Consider the following 25,280-nt stretch of genomic DNA (forward strand, 5'->3'; position numbering starts at 1 on the left):
TTCTATTCAAAACACCTATTTTCAGCATTATGAATGGCTGACACGACATATTTGCAAACCTGAAAGACAGCAGTAGCACAGCAATAGTATAACATTTGCCATTCCGTATTACACAAACCATTGTTTTTTAAGGACAATGTACAATAACCGTGTACTATTTGAGTCCAAAATTCTGGAAAAGTAATTGATATCTAAGTTTTAATCACAGAAAGACTTAACAGCATTTCTAATTCAGCACGAACCACAAATGTCCTGTTATTTTTGTAGTATCAGCTAAGGTACCAACTTTATTCAAAGACTGACTGAGCAGAAAGAAAATACTGACCCCTTAAAAAAACTTTGTTAAAACACTCTTATTTTATTTACACACTCCAGGAAAATGTCTCTCTATGCCTTATTAATGAATTTTAGTCCTATGAAAAACATGGAGTAACAAGAGATAATATAATTTATTATTTAATATTTTTATTAACTAAAGATAATCTGCCAAGGGTTTATATTTTAGAAATTCATATTTCTCCAAAGGTGCATCTAATTTAGAACTTGATTGGTATTAGGGTTTTTGCTTTATCAAGCTAACCCATTAGGCCATTACACATATTATTATTCTCCAAGAGAAAAAACAGATTCTAACATCTGTTCTCAATCTGTTTTTCCATAATTTCCTTTTATGCCCCATGTAACTCATTAAGCTCATCTACAAAACATTACTGTATCTGACTGTCCACACTATATATGCCTTTCTATTATAGGATTGCATTAAAATTGAAAATGGTAGCCTACAACATAATCCACTATAAAAATACACAGGTTTTACTGAATCTTTTGATCCAAGAAAGTATATCTGCTTTTGCAAGTCAGAATTGTGACACACATAATATTTAACCTAATCTTTTAAGTGACCTATATTCTAACAAACTGAGAAAAATGTTTTACCATTGTGCAGTCTGTTCCTTATTACTGTTGCAGTCTTATGAGAGAAGAAGTGTTTAAGTTCACAAGAACATACTTTCTGAATGGCTTGAAGAGAGTAATTTTAATATTTTAATTCACTTGTGCAAGTGATCTCCAGAGTACAGCAGACAGAGGGGTTGAAAATGTCCCAGTACCCTAAAATCTAACGTGTTTAGAATGCAAAAGAACCTGGAGTCAAGTGTGTTCTCATAAATATACTTTTTATTCTCTCCTACAGATTAAAATTTTCTGTATTTTATTATTCTCAAGCTAGTTTCCAGCCCTGTGATCTCTTCTGCCCCCTTTTGCCTGCATTCAACAATTGCTTTTTTGATTTAATTTCAGAGGGAAACACCTATTTACAGCTGACTTGCCCATAATGTATTCATCAACACAATACAAAGGTCATTTTCCCTGCAGAAAGCTAAGGAATTCACTGTTAAAAACTGTCTCACTAGCTCTTGAAAGGTGCCGCTGCTATAAGAAAAGTGACATGCTATCCAGTGTTAGCTAGCAGATGATGACTAATGTGAGGTCAAAGCCTAGTGAAGGTGATTTTCTAATATTTACAGGCATCACTGAATTGAGTGAAAATCTGAAGGTATTCAAATTTACCCCAACACGTTATCTTGCATGAAAGCTGCATGGTGCCTCCTTGGGGATTTTACCTTGTATTAATTTCTGTGTGAGCTGCTGCAAATCAGCAGAAACCAATGCCCAGCTGCTGAAGTTTCCTCATTCTCTGAGTCTACATTGGCAATATATTTGAGAGTGAAAAGAAGATTAGTGGCTTTATGACTAAGATTTACCTTGGGAACAGAGAGTGAGACAGAAAAGGAAAAGCCTACTAAAGGAATGAAAGAGACAACTGCACAGGACAGACTGAATTCAATCCTGCAGGAAAGAACCTCTAAAACTAGATGTTAGAAATCTTAGAGGATAGTAGAAGGAAAGCAGTAATGAAAAATAGCAAGAAACAGAAGCACAAAACAAGTGAGACAAACCAAAAGAGGGGCAAAGGCATCACATTCCCCAAACCAGAAAGCAGGCCTTTTTTGCATTTTTTCCTGAGAACAAATTATTTCAAGTTAATAAATGGTCTAAACTTCCAGAAGCTAGACAAACTCGTAAGGTCATTGTCATTAATTCAATAGGGTGACTTCTGTATGAAATCAGTATGAAATGCATAAGGGTCAAAAAATCCAGCCTTCCCTGTGACAACCAGTGGTTTTTTAATAATATTAGAAGATAGGTCTTCTACTTTTATAATATAAGTAGATAAGTCTTAAAAACCTATGTCAAAATCCTGGATATGGAATAGAGCAAAAAGGATTTGTACTTCCACAGCAGGATGCACAGCTTATGCAACTATACCCTGCATGCTAGATTAAGTTAAAACAAGAACAGGAATCTACACAAAGTGTAACAAAACCAAAACCAGACCAAAATTGTAGTGCAGAAAAAGCATTTACTGTAACAGATGCACACTTTTACCAGTCAAGAAACAGATTTTTCAGGTGACATTTTGTCTTTATTCAATATGAAAATGACCCTATACAAAAAAAAACCCTTAACTATCTCTTTCTGGGAAAGTTTTGAAATGTCTTTTCCATCATCCACAGACCAATTTAAGAGTTAACACTTACTAAGCACAGTTACGGTTTCCTAATTCTTTATCCCAGCATTGGCATTAAAGCAAGACTGAGCTACTGGGAGGGAACCATTCCAAATTACATCAGCTGGCAACAGGTCCTCAGGGAGCATCTGTCAGCCATAGGGAGCTGGCTTGCCCTCTGGCTACTCATCCAGTACATCTCTCCAGATTTAAAATCTATCACTTCTCCTTCCATGTGGGGGAATTAAAAGGAGCCTTTATTTTTTTTATAACAGTTAGGCGCAAATTCAGTCTCCACTGACCAAGATATTTTATAAAGTCTAATAATTCTAAAAAAAATAATAAAGATACAATCACAATCAATTTGTACTTGACGGGTTGCACATATGACCCAGGAGACATGCACTGCTTTTCAGTTGGAAAGCGTAAATGATATTCAGAGAATTCACTTACCGGGCCAAAAGCATTGCTGTCAAAGCTGTGTCCATGGTGATCACCTTCCACCCAGATATGCCCATGTGGAACTTTCACATACTTCTTTTTGTATCCAATGGTTCTAAAAGAATTGCAAAAATAGCTAATTAGTTTTAAAAAAAATATTTACAATGTTTTGTTAGGAAAATTCACATATTTATATTTTTCAAAAATGACCTTGTATACCATCCCACACTTCCTTAATAAAACCTGTGCTGAAGTCCTTTAGACTTCAAGGGTGCTACTGAAGTCAAAATACATAACAATTCTGTGTGAGCTAATTGCACTATCAGGGCCTGTTTACTATGTTGTTTTGGCAAAAATCAAATCACAACAGGCAATAAGAGACTTTTCAGTTAAATATAATTAAGGGATTCTTATTTCCATCTCTAACAGTTCTTTAAACCATCAGATTTTATCTCAGGTAAATGCCAGTGGACACATGTTGCAGTTGCATAAATATTTTGTATTGATAATGCTTTTCTTCTGAGGTAGGTACTCATCATAAATAGTCTGGCATATCTGAACTGGCCTCAGATTTGGAGCTGTGATTCCTGCAACGCTTATGTCCTGGGGTAGGATTTATTCAGCTGTAGCAAGCTAAACAGGATAAACTTAAAGGAAACCTTTAAGAGAAGGCAAAGTGCTGAGAAAAAAAACTACACTGATGATTCAAGCCATTTTCCATGGAAATTCATACTTGAAGAATTGTCTCAGCACATCCTGATATTACAAAGATTACAAACAGCAGATGAATCCTAAAGCTGAGGTGCAGAGTATGCAATTCCTGTATTTAGTTCCCAAGTAGCTGTCATTTTCACAATACCCATCTGCCTCCTACCACACACTTTTGCTTTCTTTCAGATGGGATCTGTTATTCTGCAGTTATTCATGCTGAGAAGTGATTTTATCATGCACCGAATTATTACCATGATGAAGCATTTACAGATGGGACTACGGATGGTGATACTTCTTATTTTGTTTTGGATAACCAAGTCTGTCCATAGACAGAAACAGACTTTTGATCTAGTTTCTTGCCTCTAGCTGCTCATCACTTTTCACTGTGGAAGATATGCCCCCAAAGCAGGAAGCAGAAGGAACACACTCTAACACTAAAGAAAATCAACTGAAGAGAGAAAATCAACTTCACCAGAAGATTCAGCTGAATCGTGCAACAGCACTGATCAGGGATGTTCAGAAGTTTAAATGAGAAACTGGTTTTGGTGAGGTTTATTTTGCTTGGGGGGAAGGTGAGGATGTTATAAGGACAAGCTAATTAATAAACTGGAGACCATGAAACATTACATGAATAAGGAATCTTCAAAACTACATTTTATTAACTTTATTTTACTTTATTACTCAAATAAAAATAATAATAATTTACTTTGCAAGTCACAAAATCTGACCCATGCTTTTTAAAATGGCTTTCTCTGGCAGCTGAAAGGATGAGCATGCCAAAACTATATTCTAATGGAAGTTCTACCTGTACTTTTTCTGGAAGGTTGAAAAAATATTAGCTTATTTGCAGAAAAAAGACTCTGATTTTCATCTTTCTTTAAAATAGTTTCATACTACACAGTATTCAAGATTGAGCTCTTAAACCATTCAAAACAAAATGCAAAAATGTTCTAAATTGGTAAATATATGATTTCTTAAACACAGAGACTACCTCTGTAATAATTTAATTACGCTAAAAGAGCAATTTATTACTATGCAATTCCTTCCTCTTTTTTTTTTTTAGGACGGCTTTTTGTTGTTTCTTCTTAATAAATATGGCGTATTTTCTGGACAATACAATTATTTTTGTTTGGTGATTCCATAATGCTTTTTTCATTGATAATTTCTTTTATAAAGTACATATGAGAATAAATTTTACTACAAACATGTTCTAAGACATAGGCTGAGAGAAGTTGGCCATTAATTCTCTTCTGTTTGATTAGACACGCTGAAAATTATTAAATAATATCTTCCATCAGTGATAAAGGCAAACAATAACACAAAAAATACTTAATTTTCTCTTCCATTCATCTTCCTGAATATGAAAGAGTAGATTGTGATAAAGTTTTGTACCTTTACAGGCTTCATGCACAAGACTGAATTTCATCCAGAAGGGTGAAAGTATTTGAAAGTTAATTCTGCTGCCACGTTTAAACATCAGGAAAATAATATGGCAAATGACAGTCAGTAACTCCTTTGCAGACTGGGCACAGTCTCCTACCCCTAAATAATCTCCTCTTTTATTATGATGAGGAAATCACTTCATAGGAAGGAAAATAAAAAGCTTTTGCCATAAGTACTTGGAAACAAAAATGGAAAGAATTTGGTCTGCATGGGTACATCTTGCAGAGGTTTGCAGAGACTCTGTGAAAATAGAAACGCTTAACCTGTGTTAGAGAGAGGCAAGAAAATCTATTTTCTTAAGACTATTTCACTCAAAATGTAAGTGTAATATTTGCATAGGGCAGTTATTTAGGGACTTTGCATCCACTTTAGCAATCCTCCTGCAAAAACTATGCTGTGGAATGTAGGTGAAATGTGAAAACAGTTTTATTTGAGATTTTCACTTCATGAATTAGCAATGAATGCAGCAATAAGCTCACATTACAGTAAATTGGATCATCCATTACTTAATATTTGTTTTAATTTTCAAGATAATTTCATTGCTGAATTACTTCACATCAGATCAATAAACAATTCATGCAAGCGAACCAGGCTACAGGCTTCAGGAAGCCATATTCAGTTCATGACAGTAGATTATTTTTAATTACTGTTGCAAAGAAAATATTGACTTTTTTTAAGAACAAAAACCCACAAACCTGTAATTTCTTCTCCTATGAAGACAGCACAAATTGTTTCATAATCAGAATTAGCCAGTTAGTAACACTGCTCCCCTCTTACATGAATCTTGTAGAAATTAAGCACATTACACTCTGGCCTAAATTGCAAGGAGAAGATCACATGTGTGTGCTATGTTGGCAATACAGCTCTTGCTCTAAATATACAAACTGCCATTCATTCATTGCACTAGCTAACCATTTCAGTTACACATGCTGAATTAAAACTATCACCCATCTTTTTTTTTTTTTTTTTATTTTATTTACCCATGCAATCCTACAGGGCCAAATTACTCACAGAAATTGTACAACAAAATTTCTGAGAAGGAGGAGTTTGACTCAAACCTTTTTCTTAAGGATAGCTTTGCAGGCAACTGCCATGTCCTTTTTAGTTTCAGGACCATGTAAATAAATAAAAGTATAATGATCAATACTTTGGTGAAAAATTAATATAATATAAAGTGAAAAGTTACGCTGGAATGCTTGTAGCACTCTTGAACAGCAAAACCCTCAAGCCAAATATCAAAACCACAATTAGCTCTTCAGGAATTGTACATCAATTCCTTGTGAGAGGCCTTTGCTACAAAGGGAATGCAGTCAATAATGTACTGTATATTTTGAAAGTAATGTAAAAAACTATTTCCCTTTCTTAGTTGAGTATTACTTATTTCTCTGACTTTGCCTGTAATCTTGACCTCTGTCAGCTCTCACACATGAAATTTTTAATTAAATTTAGGAGATGTCTGAATGAATTCTTAGAAGAACAATTTGTGTAAGTAATAACTTAGTATTTGTTAATTTCATATCTAGCATCAGTTATAATTACTGAAAAATCTTTTAAATTTCAGAAAGCCTCTACCAATAAAGAGTAGTCTTTCACTTTCTGAAATCTACTATACTTGAAGGAAAAATAAAGACTGTTTAACACCTCTTACCATTCCCATTTTAAAGGTTCAATTTAAGAATAGCACAGGCAAGGACATTAAAATACCCAGATTTTTATACATAGCATTCAAGAATCTGTTAAAAACCATACTGATGTGTGCAAAAAAACCTTTCAGGTTTTACTGAAGTCTTTGACATGTTAGTAATAACCACCTATGCTACTGTTGCTCAAGTTGTAGTTAAACACTCACTGGCTTTAAAACAGTCTGCAAGAGTTGAGTAATTTTGTTGATCAGAATGTAATGGAATTACATTTATCTTTTTAGTTTTTTTTTAATAAATTGGTCTGAAATTCTGGGGTTTTTATTTTATTTTATTTTACATCTGAGGTACTTTTTGAACTTTTTCAAAATTTTTTTCTCCACAATTTAATAGTTAACAGATGTAGTTATATCTCTCCTTGGCTGAAAAATAATTTCAATCCTGACAGTCAAAAATGAGCTCTATATGGTATTCTAACCACCTGCCCACAAGCAAGAAAAATCTGCTTTTTTTAGGATGTGGTACCAGTGCCAAAGCAAGCAACTTGGCTCAGCTAAGTTGGATGAGGAATGATTGCCTTCAGTTAGATTTGACCTTGAGATATCAGAATTCTCAGTAATCTGCACACCTCTGGGTGTCATCAGGGAAGAGACACTGTAGATAATTTCCTCTGCACAGGAGATAAAAAACCCCTACAAACTCTTTTGTGAAATAGGTTGTCTCTATCATACTTCAGAGCAACTTCTTTCAAACATCATAAAATGCTGTACATGTGTATTGGGTTTGTGTAGCAAGGCTATGGTAGTGGGTGGGCTACAGGGATGGCTGCTGTGAGAAGCTGCCAGAAACTTCCCTTAAATCTGATACAGCCCATGGCAGTCGGCTCCAAAATGGACCCACCGCTGGCCAAGGCCGACCTCATCAGCAACAGTGGTAGCACCTCTGGGATAACATATATAAGAAGGACAAAAAGTTACTGCATGACAGCAACTGCAGCAGGCGAGAGGCGTGAGGCTGTGTGAGCGGAGCACCCCTGCAGCCCCCCAGGCCGGTGCAGGCGGAGGGGCAGGGGGGGCTCCAGGCCCGGAGCAGAGGTTCCCCGGCAGCCCCTGGGGAAGCCCCTGGTGAGGCAGGCTGTGCCCCTCAGCCCATGGAGGGTAACGGTGGGGCAGATCCCCACCTGCAGCCCCTGGGGACCCCCCGCCGCAGCAGGGGGTGCCCGAAGGGGGCTGTGACCCCGTGGGCAGCCCGTGCTGGGGCAGGGTCCTGGCAGGGCCTGTGTCCCCGTGGGGAGAGGAGCCCGGGCTGGGGCAGGTTTGCTGGCCGGGCTGGTGACCCCGCGGGGGACCCAGGCTGGAGCCGTCTGTGCCTGAAGGGCTGCGCCCCGTGGGGGGGACCCCAGGCTGGAGCAGTATATGAAGAACTGCAGCCCATGGGAAGGACTCAGCTCATGTTGGAGAATTTCCTGGACAACTGTCTCCCAGGAGGGTCCTCATGCTGGACCAGGGGAAGTGTGAGGTGTCCTGCCCCGTGAGGAGGAGGAGGGGCAGACATAATGTGTGATGAACTGACTACAACCCCCATTTCCCATCCCCCTGCACCACTGATGGTGAGGTAGAGAATCTGGGAGTGAAAATAAGCCCAGGAAGAAGGGAGGGGTGGAGGAAGGTGGTTTTATGATTTGGTTTTATTTCTCATTACCCTACTCTGATTTGAACAGTAATAAATTAAGTTCATTTTTCCCCAGGTTGACTCTGTTTTGCCCGTGATGGTACCTGCTAAATGATTTCTCCCTGCCCTTACCTCAACCCATGAGCCCTTCATTGTATTTTTTCTCCCCTGCCCAGCTAAGTATGGGAGGGACAGAGCAGCTTTGGTGGGCACCTGGCATCCAGACAGGGCCAACCCTCCGCAACATGGAAGTTTTCCACCTACATGCATCTTCACCAAATTCACAGAATGAAAAATTAGTAAGATACTCAATTTCAAGTGACACCCAGATCCCAAGACATGAAGCTTATTGTAACATATCATGTAAATTTTATTAGTATCACTGCAGGGAATCTTTCACATGACACTAAACACCTTCCAGCCACGAGGAAATCTCCTTCTTTTGTTCCAGCACACACATACAGCCATCTGTGTCTTCCTACTCCAACTGCTCCTTTACATATACTACCCTCCTTTGATCACAAGCTGTTTTTTAAATCAGCTGTTTTTAGAAGACTGTATGTGAAGCAACTATTTTTTTTTTTTTAAGTCCACGTTAACAGACTATCCATGAGAGTATATCAAAAGGTATGGGAATATTCTTGGTCGTGTGCAGCTATCAACTTCTGCCTCAGAGCTGAAATGTGTTTTCCTTAAAAGTTGCAGATCAGTCAGTTACTGAGAGGCTTGACTTTAAAACATGGATCCAAGTTCAGAACTGTGAAATTGCTGGAGGAGACCCCATGCTTGGGATGCTGCTTCTGGAGCATTGCCAGATCACATATATTGAGTAGGTAAGCCCCAAAAGAAGACATGCCAGAATGACAGAAATTTAAACAAGAGATGCCAATTTGATGAGATTAGGAGCAGCCACTAAGAAGGCAGAGATTTCCTCTGCCTATACTTGGGCAAATTTTTTAGCATCTAAACCCTGTAGCTTTCACCTTTTGCTATGAAAGATTTTGGAGTTTCAGGAAAAGTGAAGAGTAATTTACTGGTTTCTTCATTCGGAACAGAAATATGAGAAAGACACAACTTTTGTGACAAATAAGCTAAGCAGTTCAAGCAAGCAAGATGTCAAACTGCAAACAGGATCTCTTTTTTCCCAGCTATAGCATTTCTACCAAAGTGATGCACCAGTGCATATTTCTATGACTCAGCAATGCTAAGAATAAGTAGAAATCTGATATGGAAAGTATTTGAGAAGTTTATAGCTGTTTCATTAATTAGATAATTTCTCACAAAGCATGTCATTTTAAACAAAGTATTTATTTAGCCATTACTTGCTTCACCAGCATCTTCAAAATAGCATTTAATCACTTTTAAAACAAAACACTATTCAGGAAAATTGCTGGATTTGTGCATATTTATCTAAAATGATAAAATGATTGAAAGGACAAATAACAAGCCAGCTCATCTACTAGAGATATTAGCCTCATTTCAGGCCTGAAGTTCACTTGATAACACCCCATTTTGTATGCAGAGAAAAGATTAGAAATAAGTGTAAGAGAAAAAAGATTAGAGATCATTGCTTATGAAAATCACAGAATTTATAGGATCATTGCTATGAGCAAAGGTATCCTTGACAGATCACTGTCCCAGCAAAGAATGGTAATCATACCTCTGAATCCAAATATATTTGACCAAAACATACCAGACTTAAACTGCAAAAAGGAGGAATGATTGTCTTTAACTGTCTTAATATCACATAATTTCCCAGATAATTCCTCAAGTTTCTGTTCAAGGCTGTTTTCAATGCAATTAATTTTTCTGTTCTGTTTGTTTCTTCCTTTCTTTCCTGAATTTTCAACGTATCCTTAAAACACTCTGAAGATTTTTAATGAGTAAACAGCTACAGAGCTGCTGCTGTTCTATATGATCAATGTACATGATAAAATATAACCTTTATCTTAGTGCCCTTCTCTTTCATGTATCTTTTTCTGAAGAAGTTTTTCATGAATTTTGCCATTCAATAATGATTTTTCCCAAAGCTTTAATTTAATTTAATCTTGAACAATAACTATATGAGTTGATAACTTTCCTAGGTTGTCTTTTCCTTACATATTCTACTCTCTGCTTTAAAGATAGTCTGTATATCTGGGGCCTAGGTTTTCCTCCTCTTAATGCTTTTACCAATACATATATATATCCACATCACAAAGGCCTGTTACACAGATGCTGGCAAGCATTCTGTGAGTTGAGTTAAAAACGCTACAGCTACCAAAAGTTATTTTCTAGGTCTTGTGAACAGTAGAGCTGTAGCAGCAGTACCAACCAGCAATGCAAATTTCTCTTTCAGTAGAATTTCTTTGTATTCATTTGCCATCACTTTTTATGATTCTCATTTCCAGCACCACATTGGTTTTCTGTAATTTTTTCAACTCATCCTACCTTCGTTCAGAAACTATATAAAGACCGCTGCAGATCACTATGCACATAACACTTAGCAGCACAGGAATTTCCCTCTGTTCCTGAGAGTTTTGCTTACAGAGTCAGGAGGCATGTGGCTACCTCAAGCATTTAATATTGCTTGTCCTGCAAAGCAGAACTCATTTTGCTCCCACTACTAAGAACGATGAACTAACAGTAATTTCTCTCCCACAGATGACTTTATCCTTTTTTCCCATATCATCTGTGTGTGGTTTTGGTTTTGGGTCTTCTACATGATTCCCTTCATATCATGTACCGCTTTCTTTTCCCTGCATGTGTTTCATCTGTTCTAGTACTACCAGCATTCTTATTTTATCAATCTTTCCATGGCAGCTCTCCACAACTCTTTCCGGAAAATATAATTTTGGTGAATTTTTAATGAAACTATGAATGATTTCTGCTAACCTCTATATGTAAGTTCAGGTAACTTCAGAATGTGATCTTTTGTTCATGGGTGGGTTTTTTTTCAGATTGATTAAATATATTGTGAAGTAGAGCTTAGCTGATACTGTGGAATACCTGTTCAAGGACCATATTCCTTTCAAGGTCCATACATAACTTGCATTACTGCCTATAGTTGTATTGAGAGTATTATTACTTAAAGTTACTATTAGAAAAAACTATATTTGATATCAATATGTATTTTGCAATTTGTTCAACATTGGATAATATCTAAAGATAACTGCATATACTGTATGTATGTGAATGTAAATCTTCCTACACACTTTTACACAAATCTGTCACTCCCATTTAAGACATTGAAGTGACTTCATTCTTTTGCTTAGCACATTCTCTTAACCAGAAGAACCGTAATTACTTTCAGGATAAATTAAAATGAAAACAAAAGAGTAATTTAGTGTCGAAAAAGAGAGGAACATTTCATCTGTTGCAGTCAATTTAAATGGCTAACCAGCTTACTGATTCAGCAAAAAGAAAATATACAATATCTCATTTTTCTCTACTACAGGCTTTCACTTGTGAATCTGTCTGATTCTAACTGTCAGCACTGTGCCCTTTCAAGTTAGGATTATGGAAATTATTCAGTTTGCTTCATTTGATAAAAGTCCCATTAACCAAACAAGCCTACCATTTCATTACCTTCTCAAATTTCTCTATGAAATTACATTGATAATTAACATGACAGGTTTTTGCTAATATCATTAACATCTATTAACAATATCATATTATAACATATATTAGCCAGGAATCATTTATTAGAATCATTATCATTAGCTTCATAATTTTACCAAGGTAAAAACTTACTAGTTATTCTAGGTCATCTAAATAAAATTACCAAACCCTGCCATCATTGTCAAATTAGAAATTTTATACCTGTAAGAATGGGAAGATAAATTGACACCAAAAAGCTACTGCTATCAAAAAGATTAACTCTTGCATCCCACATCCTCTTTTCTTTTGATTACTGGGAAAATGACTGGACAAAATTTGAGCTTTAGACATGCTTGAAGGAATTGAAGACAATTGTTTTGAAGTGAACAATTAAGATTTACAGTACTGTAAACAGGACCAAGCTTTTACCTGATAAATACTTAATGGTTTGGGCTTAATGACATAATACAGCAATACCTTCCTTTTTCCCTCTTTCAGTAACGGATGTAGAAATTGTCTCTCAGTAATGCCTTTACCAGCCTAAAGAAAAGACATAGTCAACCTTTTTTCTAGACTAAAAGTTATGGAACTTAAAAGTGACTCAGCAGTTACTCTCCAGCCTGAAGAATCTGCAACTATTAAAGGAAGCTCTCTATAAAGCTCTTCCTGCTTAAATTCACTTTTCCTGCTCACCCAGCTCCTCTCGCTTAGCAGTTCCTCTGCCATTTCTCCTGCCACAGAAGCTGTCCAGGGAGAGGCTGTAGCCTGACTTTTGGTTACTATCCTGTATATTTTCTTAGCCTTAGGGTGGAGGTTGCTGGCTGTGCCAGCCTTCCAACAAATGAGCTCTGTGAGAGGAGGAGGAGGGGAAGAGAGAAAAAAGTTTAAAAAATTCTTTTGATCCCAGAGGGGAAAATCGTGGCATCTACCAGCTTGGACAACCCCATTGGCCTATTCCTCTTCTGAGGAAATGCTGAATGGAGACTAGCTCTCTTTTTTTCAAAAAGCTGTGATGCAGTCAGTCACAGCAGCCTTTTCATCGCTGCTAGAGGTTATTGGGCTGCTGGTTAAAGCCCCTGTATGCTGATTCCTGGATCCTCCTCATCTTAATCATAGCATGATTTAGATTGGAAAAGACCTGTACGACCATTGAGTTCAACCCTTAACCTAACACTACCACATCCACCACTAAACTATGTCCCTAAGTGCCACATCTACTCATCTTTTAAATGCCTCCAGGGATGGTGACTCCACCACCTCCCTGGGCAGCCTGTTCCAGTGCTTGACAACCCTTTCAGTGAATGTTTCCTAACAGACAAACTAAACCTTCCCTCACGCAACTTGATGCCATTTCCTCTTGTCCTATCCCTTGTTACTAGGGAGAAAAGACTGATCCCCACCTCACCACAACCTCCTTCCAGGTAGTTGTAAAGTGTAGTAAGATCCCCCCTGACCCTTCTTCTCTCTAGACTAAACAACCCCAGTTCCCTCAGCCGCTCCTCACAAGACTTGCGCTCCAGACCTTCACCAGCTTTGTTACCCTTCTCTGGACACACTCCAGAACCTCTACACCCCTATGGTAGTGAAAGGCCCAAAACTGAACCCAGGATTAGAGGTGCAGCCTCACCAGTGCTGAGTACAGGGTGGGGGCAGACACAAACACTTCCCTGGTCCTGCTGGCCACACTGTATCTGATACAAGCCAGGATGTTATTGGCCTTCTTGGCCACCTGGGCACACTGCTGGCTCATTTTCAGCTGGCTGTCAACCAGCACACCCAGGGTTTTTTTTTATTGTTGGGTTGGTTTTTTTTTTTTCCACCAGGCAGCTTTCCAAACACTCTGCCCCAAGGCCATAGCGCTGCGTGGGGTTGTTGTGACCCCAGTGCAGGACCCGGCACTTCTCCTTGTTGAACATCATACAGTTAGCCTTGGCCCACTGGTCCACCCTGTCCAGATCCCTCTGTAAAGCCTTCCTACCCTCAAGTAGATCAACCCTCCTGCCCAACTAAGTGCCATCTGAAAACTTACTGAGGGTGCACTCCATCCCCTCGTCCAGACACTCAAAGATATTAAACAGAACAGTCCCCAGTACTGAACTCTGGGGAACACCGTTTATGACCAGCCGCCAACTGGATGTAATTCCATTTACCATCACTCTTTGGGCGCCCCTATCCAGGCAGTTTTTCACCCAGAGAACAGTATGCCCATCCAAGCCACGAGCAGCCAGTTTATCCAGGAGAATGCTGTGGGAAATGGTGTCAAAAGCTTTACTAAGGTCTAGGTAGGTAACAGCCACATCCTTTCCCCCATTCACTAAGTGGGTCACCTTGTCATAGAAGATCAGGTTTGTCAAGCAGGACCTGCCTTCCATAAACCCACACTGGCTGTGCCTGCTTGCGTGGTTGTTCTGTGTGTTATCTGCTCCATAATATTCTCCAGCACTGAGGTCAGACTGACAGGCTTGTAGTTTCCCACATCTTCCTTCCTAACCTTCTTGTAGATGGGCAACACATTAGCTAACATTTAGTCTTCTGGGACCTTCCTGGTTAGCCAGGGCTGCTGATAAATGATGGAAAGTGGCTCAGTGAGCACATCTGCCAGCTCCCTCAGGACCCTCAGGTAGATCCCATCTAGCTTCATAGACCTGTGTGTGTCTAAGTGGTGTAGCAGGTCACTGACTATCACAGCACTCTCCAGACTAGCCAGCTGTAACAAGGTCTTTTTACCGTCTCATACCAGCATACTCTTCATACAGTCCCTCTGCTGCCTTCTCCTCATCTCATCCAGGACATGTGCTCTCTCTCCTCTTGCTTCTTCCTCGACTGCTCTCTCTTCATTGGTTCTCAACCACTTAACCAGCCACACCTGCACCTTATCTACATCGGCCAACCTACTGCCCCTGGAGCCAACCCACAGTTGTATATTATCAATGCTAATTAACCCAGCTTCATTACACTACAACTGACCATTTCTGCTTGGATTATGGGGACTTCATTCTTCTCCCTGTCCCCATTTTTCAGCTCGGGGGCTGGATACCCAGAGAGTAACTGGTCTTACTATTAAAGACTAAGGCAAAGAAGGTATTAAGTACCTCAGCCTTTTCCTCATCTTTTGTCACTATGTTTCACTCTGCATCCAAAAAAGGATGGAGATTTTCCTTAGCCATCCTTTTGTTGCCAATTTATTTATGGAAACGTTTTTCATTGTCTTTTACAGCAGAAGCCAGATTAAGTTCTGGCTGGGCTTTGGCCCCTCTGATTTTTCTCCCTGCACAGCCTCATGACGTCCTTGCAGTCCTCCTGAGTTGCCTGTGCCTTCTTCCAAAGGTCCTAATCTCTCCTTTTTTCTCCTGAGTTCCAGCCAAAGATCTCCGTTCAGCCAGGCAGGTCTTCTTCACAACCAGCTCATTTTTCAGCACATGGGGATGGCCTGCTTCTGCGTCTTAAAGATTTCCTTCTTGGAGAATGTCCAGCTTTCCTGGACTCTTGACTTTCAGAACTATCTCCCCAGGGACTCTGTCAATCAGTCTCCTGAACAGGCCAAAGTCTACCCTCCGGAAGTCCAAGGTAGATAAGGTTGGTTGAATCCCAAATAATACAAATCAGCAGAGGCTGAAGAGAAATGCCAAGCCCAGATGCTGAGGCCAGATTATTGTGCAGCAGAGGAAATGATGCAATCAAGGAGAAAAAGACTTGCTTGCACAGAGGTGTCACTCTATACTTCTGATGTAGGTATCCATTTTATGATATTACTACATTAAAACACAAACTTTTCTGGACAATCACAAATCAGGCCTTTTCTCCTCCCAGCAAGGGTGCACTAACAACTGGACTAAAATCAGTCTCTCTTTGTTGCCTGCTCTCTTTCTGAATCTCTTCCAATTACATTTCAACAAGCTCTTTCAATCCTTGACTCAACTCTTGGGGTGAGCATGGGGACACAAAGTCACTATGACCATGCTTACAGCTTGGTGATTATGGCATTCTCCAGCCATAAGAAAGAGTGGGGTCAAACCCCACTGAGACTTTACAAGATGCTAGTTGTGCTCTTGATTCCATCAAATTTGGTGTCTAGGCATAGTCTGCTAAACTACCGAGCACTTCCATCCACATGTAGCTCCTTATAATAAAGCACCAAGGATCTGTTGGAGCACCAGACCTCTGTGTGAGACAGAAGTGGTGGGGCTGATGGCAACAAGCCTGCATGTAGCTGAGATTCATATGGTCTGGATTTTACTGAGACCATGAAGCCTGAAACAGAGCACTGTGCTGTACAAATGAAAGTACTATTGAAGCACCATATATATATATTAACATTCAGCACAATCTAACCAGTTCTTCCAAGACTGACAGCATACTTGGTCACTGACATAAAAGGGCCTTTCAAAATACTTTTAAGTTATCTGCTCTGCAAAGGCTCTAGAACAACTTACTCAGGACTGAGAAAAAGTAAGATCCATGACTCTACGGCTTATTTAATAAATAGTGAAGAGAGATTCTGTAGATTTTCTCATGTCAGAATGGCATTTGCAACTGCTAAAATAAGTTTTAATACATCGCAAAGAACAATACCCCATCTGTTTTTTGGAACCTTGTAAGAAGATCTGTGAATAGCTGTCTCACTTAAAATCAGATTCTTGTAGACCTTGACTGCTAAAAGCGTCTGGCAATATTCCTGACTAGCTCCAGCTGGAAAAAATAATTCCCCACCCACACACCTCTAACACAGAAGCTAATTGTTATAACTTCTTTATACCTTAGCACCAACTAAAGGTATTAAAATTTCCTAATCTGCTATAGGCAGCATATACAAAATGCGGACCTTAACTTAATAAGTGCTTTCAAGACGTTTGTGGGTTGTTTTTTTTTTATTTATGGAAAGGGAAGAGTTGTTATTCTTTGTACAATGGAAACCTGAAATTGTACATCTTTCCTTCTATTAATGTTTGTAAGGAAAAAATAAGAAAAGATGCCTTTTATTGCTTTTCTTTTAAAAACGCATTTTCTTTTTTCAAAGGACACTACAATCAAAAAGATAACGGAGAAGCTTTCAAGCAAGCCATAAAAAATATTAACTCTGTATTATTAAAAAAATTTATACTTTTGTGATACAAGTTATGAGTTTTAAAACTCCAAAATATTTCATCTCAAATATGTAAGAAAACTTTTTTAATAGTAATAAAGATGTATTAGAAATAATGACACTTTCTGCTGGTAAAAAAATCTGAAACAACCAATGGAAAATCAAGGAAAAAAGAGTTACACAGAACACAATTTAGAATTGTAATGTGTCACTGGTCATAGTTTGGGAAATATAACAGAAAATAAATAATATGAAAATTCATATAACTTCTGCTTTTGTGAAATTTCAGAAACAGACTAAATGCAAGAAAGAAGAGGGTTGGGTTTTTTGTTTGGGCTTTTTTTCAGTCTTTGCCTCCTGCAACAATAGCTGTTGTCATACAAGCTTGTTTTACCTTTGGACTTGCCTGATTTTAACCTTGCTCCAAAATATCTAAAAGCCAACAGGTTTCATGTGGCTTTTGTTAAAAGATCTGAGCACATATGTGTAGATCAGACTGCAGAAGATGTCTGCTTTTGAACTGGTGATGTTCTTTCAGACCAAACTTTCAAATTACACCTTTAAAAGACTCTTCATCCTTTGAGATTTCCCATCTCTTATAGAGATACAATGAAATTCAATCTTTGTTTATATATCAAACTTATTTTAAAGGATATTTATATTAATGGAAATTTAAAGTGGCCTATAATACAATCTGCAATTGCCAACCAAAATTTGCAGGCATTAATATTTTCCAGGCATTATCAGCATGTAACATTGTACACATTACTACTATTGAAATGCCTTAAAACATGATTAAAGTAGTACAAATCAACATGCAAATGAAAACCACAATATAATAAACATTACAGTACAGACTTCTCTAAAGCAGAATTTAAACAATTCCAAAACTGTAGAGGAATGAAGGCAGTGGGTTGATTAGCATTGTTACTATGCAGCTGTGGCTTTGCCTTGAAGGCAGTGGGTTGATTGACATGGATGATGTGCAGCTGTAGCTCCTTCCGCTAAGTAGTTAAATAACACAGAGGATTGTGGGAGAAGGGGGTTGGATGGGGGAGGAGTGGTGTGGTCTGGCTTTGCCTTGCCTCTGGAGGAAGGAGAAACAGCAAGGACAGTAGAATCTGACTAACGGTAAAAGCCTTGTTGCAGCCTGCTAGCTTGCCTGTGCTGTGCCAATGGTACCCTGTGTGAGGCTGACTGAGTTGGACTCTGACTACAACTGGTGCCCAGTGTAGCTGAGACAAGTGGGAGAAGCTGCGGCCCATAACAAACACCATGAGAGGTGAGCTGTCGCAACTAATTGATATGGGTATATTGAAATATTTGTTGTCCATTTTAACTCAAATTGCAACTCAAAACCAACTTCCAAGAGAAAATATGTGTCATTTTCAGGAGTGGTTATCATGGAACACTTCTCAAAAATTGCATTTTGGTTTGTAAAATACTTCAGTTATTTTTTTCATGACCAGTCCTGTAAAGTCATGTGACTGGAGGCAAGTTTAGTTCTCATTTTTATTAGGAAACATCCACTGAAGTTTACAGATTACATTTACAAAATACTAAGTGTTTAGCATCTTCTCCATTAGAGCTACATTAACTTATTTAAAAAAAAATACCCTGAAGTGCATATTAGAAGAAAGTTTAATCAGGGATGGGTTACTGGCCGTCCATAACCATGAGCTGAAAATGTGTAATTGTTGCTAAACTAAATATTATAAAACAGTGTACTTTGTTCTTCTCCATTCTGTCTTCAGCTCACAGTGTTATTTAAAATGGATCCTTGTGTCTCTGCTGAACCTGACAATGCCTCACGTTCTCAGTGAAAATGCCCACAGGGCACAAGGCAGACTGACCTTGATTGCCTGGATGTCTTAACTGTCCTTGGGTAGGGAGTCTCCAAACCTTCCAAGAAGTATCCCACTACCATATCTCAATAAGCCAAAGTTAGATAATAACTACTGGTCCCTAGTGTGTCCACCTTGCTCGCAATGCATGCAGGTAGATGTGTACCTGGGTCCACCTGGAGAGCGGTGAGGCATCAGATTTTCCTTCGCTATTGTCCCCAAATGTCACCACGGTGTCACACCCCAGGTAAATTTTGGTCTAGAATAAAAACCTATGACCTCCCGCAAACTGAAGCGTTGAAGACTCGTGCATTCAAGAATTATCCAAGTTAAACTAAAAGTGTGTCTATTCAAGACATCTTATTCAAAAGCTCAAGCAAGGCAAGGTGGATAAAAGAGAAATTTTGCTTGAAAGTCTGTCAACTTATTTGTGTCTGATACACAATGCTCCGAAGAGATCCCTGAAATAATTCCAAGCAGTAGACAGAAAGTACTGAATAAAAAGACTGAAATAATACAGTAACTTTAGTTAACAAATTTTAAAGAGGTATCTCTAAGCACTTTTTATAACTAAAGTCACAGCTGCCCAATTTCATAATTTCTTCACAATTCTGATTAAACCCATTAAATAAATGATGTTGGTGCCTTCGTGCCTGACAGCTAGTACAAGCAAAGAATGCAGAGATCATAGCTCACAACAGCTGGTTTTAATTTCTAGCCAACTGTCTAAACATTAATGCAAGATTCAGGTTCATCCTCCTATTTTTAATCTTAGCTGAAAAACAAAAAAGAGAGAAAAATCTTTTTTCATATTTCAAGATATTATAACTTAAAAATAGGTGTGTGCTTAAAAATCTGAAGATATACATGTTTTTTCACAGGGCTAGCATAGCCACCTTGAGCAATCTATGTGCTGGGTGTTTTTTCTAATATTTCTTTCTACTGAAGAAAAATATTTTTCTTGCACTACAATCCCATAAAATCAGCCAAAGTGACTTCTGCCAGGGTAATTTCTGCCCTTTACTGCAACTGCATGATTACTTTAAGGGGGGTGGGGGTGGGTGCGAGGGGTGATAAGCATGAATGAAACAAATAATTAAGTATTTTTATTCTTAAAAGGAGATATCTTCTAGGAGGTTTCTACAAAGAATATTGCTGAAATTACTACAACTTGAAGTAAGCATCATGCAAACACTTTTCGTGGTATCAGATTCATATCTAAACATGGATACCAGTATTTATTGGTGTTTCAGTTTAAGATAGCATTACAGTATATCCAAAACGCATACTCATCATTAAACTTTTATGAAGAGTGTAAGAAATACCTTATTTCTGTGTCTGAGCAGCAGCCCATGTAGCCCTATAGTCTGTCTCCAAACAATTGTAAAAGCAGACAGTGCCCAGGAAAAGCACGCTAGCCTGGCTGCTCTCCATGAGCATTGAGATTTACTGTGTCAGAGATGTTCGATCGTACATTGTTGTCTACTTCTTTTAGTATCCATTTATTGATCTGTTTCCATGAATTTGTCTAACACATTTTTGAACCTGTTAATACTGTCTGCCCCCACAGTCTCCTGGGGCAACAAATTCCAAAAGTTCACTATCTACTGTGTAAAGAAATACTGTCTTTTGTCTGCTATAGACCAATCTCCCACCAGTCTCATCTCTGTCCCAGTTTCCGTATTGTGGGATTTGGTGAACAACTCAGCTCACACATTGCCTTCACAATTTTGTAAACCTTAGGTATTCCTCCCCTCAGCCTCTGCAAACTGAAGACTTCTTGTGTTTTCAGTTGGCAATGTCAGACAACTGCTCCATCAACATTTTGTTGTTTTTCTCTTTAACCTCTATGTCCATCTAAAACAATGTCTCAAGAAGCAAGAATTGACAATATCCTTAAGGGGGTTTATATTCCTAGCCTGTTAAGGCAGACCTATATTTGCTGAATATTTTGCTTGGTTTTTAGCTTTGGTATTACAATTTAGATCAACAGTAGAAACCTAATAAATAGAAATGCTTAATTTTGGAATAGTCTAATACTTTTCAGAGCAGCCTAGCATTTGCCATACGAGCCTGTCTTAAGCATTTTTTTTCTGAAAGAGCTCAATTTCATACAGTCCAGTATTGGACAACAGTAAAGAAGTGCTTCATGGAACCTAAAAAGATTTAGAAAGCTGATCTTTGCTCTTAGGAGTAGATATTAATAACAGCTTCTTTTTTTCTCACAACACTGGAATTTCATATTGCTTTGTTAGGAGGAAAACCCTGCAAAGCAATAAAAATTTCAAACCAAAGATCCTCAAAGAAATAATCAGGATCACCTACAAAACAATTAATTCTTCCACAGCATTCAGTAACCTCACAGAATTGCATCAATTGATGCCTCAAACTGGTGTATTTATCCCATTCTCTTTCTCCCCAAGTATTTTTTTCCATTTAATATTAATAAACCAAGAAAATGATCACTTGATATTAATTCTTGAAAAAGCCTTCAGAATCATGTTTGACCATTTAAAATACCAACAGAGAACCTAACCCAGTGTCTGGTCATATCAGCAACTTCCTTGTCATTCCCCTGTATGTTAGTGGGAACACAAGTACACTAAACACTTTAATGGGTCTGGTATTTTTAAGAAATACTTGGCAAGTAGGGGAATTTTTGTATTTCTTTTTTGAGCCACAAAGTGCTACACAGGGATTATTTCTGATTTTGCTCTACATAATCTTGCAAAACGAGTATGAAAAAATAGATATATTTTTCTATAACAAAGGAGAATCCCAGTGTGCTGGTATCTCTGGAAAGAAAAGTACAATCAGCATAATAAGCTGGTTCTAAGAAGTGACAGTGCAGTGACAGGAAGCCACAGATTTCTAGTCATAATAGTGAGACAGACACAAAACTCCAAATCGTTATTTACAAACTACAGAAAAGAAGAATAAAAATCAAAACTGTTTCTCTTTATAATGGCCAGAATAAATGTGTAATTTATGATCAAAACCCAACAAAGTGTATGTTCCTAAACATGCCGGAGATCAGCCTCTGCCTGCTTTAGCAAAGTATAAACAGTCAGTTATCACCAAAAGCTGAATCTGAGGTACATGAAAGAAGAAAAAAGGATCAACATGGAACGTATCACTCCTTGAACATTACTTTGAATGTTGACATCACCTTTTGTCAATATATACTTTAAAATTGCAATTTTATAGGCATCATGCAAAGCAAAAGGATCAAAAAATAAAACTTCCAGTCTAATTACTTGTAAATTTAAACATTACAAATTCCAATTTTGGATTATTATTATTATTATCAGATTCCATAGATTGGTGACTCAACCCAGTGGAAAATATTTTCATGTCGCCACAAAAAGTATACTTTTTTGACTGCCTTCCCATTTGTATACAGATGAAATAGATGCTATTCACCACCCCAGGAGAGAATGTTAGCTATGAATAACACCCATAATCAAAATTTCACCAAAGCAAATATACTTTTCTAATTTAAAATCACATAGTAACTCTGTATTTTCTGTTTAAAAAAAAAAATATCTAAAAATAGCCTGAGTACCCCCAGTGATTTCAGAGAGGAAAAAAAATGGAGACCCATTCAGTCTGAATAGTCTGCACTTCAAATGGATCTTTTTGTGCAACAAAAAAAAAATAGTCTGGGACAAGAAAAAATACTTTCCCCTGACAGGTTTCTAGGATCATTCAGGGAGAAGCTTTGAACCCTTTATTTTGGGCTAGCACTGTGCCAGTCAACCATGATAGAGTAGAAAAAAGTGATGTTACAAAAAGCACTCAGATGAACCAGTTCTTGGGTTAGGAGAAAATGTCCATTAGCCACAAACACCTACCAGGTAAAGCTGATAGACAAGAATAAACATATTGGCTATACAGGGAGATGTATAAAACTAATACTGGCAAAGCAGTGAGTTCAGTAAGTCCCAGCTACCCATTTTACTATGGTATATATTTCCCCTGGTACTTTTCTTGGAAAGTTTTTGAAAGGGCCTTGATGTGAAATTGGAAAATCACTTGGAAGTTTGGATTACTCGTTCATTTTGTTCCTCATGCAACAAGAATGATAACACTTGTTCACAGAGTAGAGTGGTCCTAACCAAAATGAGGTCCTTTTATGATTGCCATATTGTCTGGAAACTATATGTAATTAACTATAAAATAACTTCTGCATAGAAGACTTTACTATCCTTACATAGGAACTGGCAAAAGATATGGAAGACTGAGCACTACTATCCACATTTAAAAGACTGATCTGAAATGAAGAATGATTGGTTTGTGCAAGGTTGTTAAAAAACCTCAGGTTTAAGTGACAGACAAGACCATATCTTCCTTATTTGACCACTTGTATGGCTTTATTTATAAAGCTAGCTTTTAAGTGTAATTTTTCCCTTGAGTTTTTTTTATCAGTAGCTATTACTATAATACATTAAGACTAAATAATGTGTATACGCTGTTCTAATAACTCAGTTGTACAATACCCAGTCCCATCTGTTCATGCTTGTTCTTCAACACTGGAAAAAATCAGTTTTGTCAGAACCCAGGGCAATGGACCATGAACAGAAAAAACAGAAACACTAATATTAACATCTTTCCACAGCCACCTTTTTTCAAGGCCATAGATGAGTCAGAGTTATGAAGGTATATCACAACAGAACAGGTGGTAGAATAATAATAATTTAGTTTTGGTGCCACACAGCCGAAGCCAGTCACAAGTATCATCACCACTAACTTCTGCCTTGGATGTTGGCCCTTGCTCTCCTCTTCATTGCCTAGCCAGAGATGCATTATGGCCACTGGGGATGTATCTGGGTGAAGGACATAGTACTGACATATACCAGGAGTCTGCATATGTTGCTGGATGGGAGGGCTGGGATGGGGGGCCTCCTCGCTCAGCTGCCGTTTAAAAAAGCTCTACTTCCCAACAGTGAGAGGGAAGCCAACCTTCCCTACCCTTTCTTTCTGATGAGCTGCTCCAGCACATCTCCCCATCAGTCATAATCTGTCACTTCCCCTGAGCATTAAGACTGTAATTAATTCCTCATGCCTAGCTATGCAAGGCAGTGGCACTGTATAATCCCCAGTGAGTCATTCTCCCTGTCATAGCAGAGAATCTTTTTTAAGAGAAAGAAATAATCTGACAGACACGTGACAGCTAAAAAAACCCTGTAAACATTTGCTTCAAAGCAGAAAAATGTACATGTGAATGTCTTTAGCAGACAGAGTTAGAGCTCTATTATATATTGCACTGGCCTTTGAGAGAGAGCAAATAGGGTAGTTGCCACCTGGTGATTGCCAGCTCTTCTTCCTAGTCAATGAATTAGTTAATATCTATTTTTCAAGAGGGACAATCATACTTTGTTATCTCCTACTGGGAAAATTCCTAAGACATAAAAGCACGTTATGTACTTTTCCCCTGCAGTGCATACCCAGTTCGTTCTTCAGTTTCTCACCTCATGAACTGCAGCAAGCGCCTCGCTATGGAAAGTCAGTAGAAAGCAATAACCAGCAGTACAGCTGGTATGTCTGAAATAATCCTCATATCTGAAAAGCTACCTGCTATATCACTGTGGAAATACTACAACGCTTGCTGTACCGAGGCAGAGCAAAGTATTAGCAACATCAAAAGTATCTAACTGCAGAGTTACTGAGGAGGAAGAAGTAAGCAGGATTTCTACCCCAGGCTTTTGCACTGCTAGTGCAAAGGGACTTTTCCCAGTTTTACCACTAACAGCTTAAAAACAGTTATTGGGAAGCCTGGAAATAAACCAGATTATATTCACAGCAGTCAAGCCAGTGATTTCTATTCCAGACTATTATTGCTTTTCAGGAATCCTTTAGTTCTTTTTTTTTTTTTTTTTTTTTTTTTTAACTTATTTTCCAGGCCTTTATATGCTTCTCCCCTTCTTTTGTATTTCCTTAAGGGAAAGGCTAATATATGTTAAGACCTGCTCCATAATGGCTTTTAGGTTTCTCAACAACCCCCAGCAATACTTTTAGAAATAGTAGACATCTAATAAGGGGTAAGTGGAGTCAGTCCAATAAATTCTTAGTGCCCATTCAGATTCAACACACCACAAAACACTGAGCACAGTTTTGCTGTGATATAGCCCTTCTGTACAGCCATACTCTACATAAGCTCCACGTCATCTCTTCTCTTTTCTCAAAGGTCACTTAAAACAGCCAGCAAAACATTCCTCCGTGGCTCAGTGATGCAGCCATTCCATACATTGGGTTGCAAAGATTTGCTTTGTGAAAAGCACCTTAAAGTATATTCTTTA

At 38.2% G+C, this 25,280-nt stretch overlaps 1 protein-coding gene across 2 annotated transcripts in view; it reads right to left on the bottom strand.

Annotated features, from left to right (window-relative positions):
• Nucleotides 1-25,280, bottom strand: part of IMMP2L (inner mitochondrial membrane peptidase subunit 2) — a 476,905-nt gene that overhangs the window by 99,662 nt on the left and 351,963 nt on the right. For both annotated transcript variants that reach the window (XM_037389611.1, XM_037389613.1), the window contains exon 5: nt 3,023-3,125. In XM_037389611.1, coding sequence (XP_037245508.1) covers nt 3,023-3,125 — 103 coding nt within the window. The remainder of the gene's footprint in view (nt 1-3,022; nt 3,126-25,280) is intronic.

This window comes from Falco rusticolus, chromosome 5, assembly GCF_015220075.1.
Source record: "Falco rusticolus isolate bFalRus1 chromosome 5, bFalRus1.pri, whole genome shotgun sequence".
Taxonomy (NCBI): Eukaryota; Metazoa; Chordata; class Aves; order Falconiformes; family Falconidae; genus Falco; species Falco rusticolus.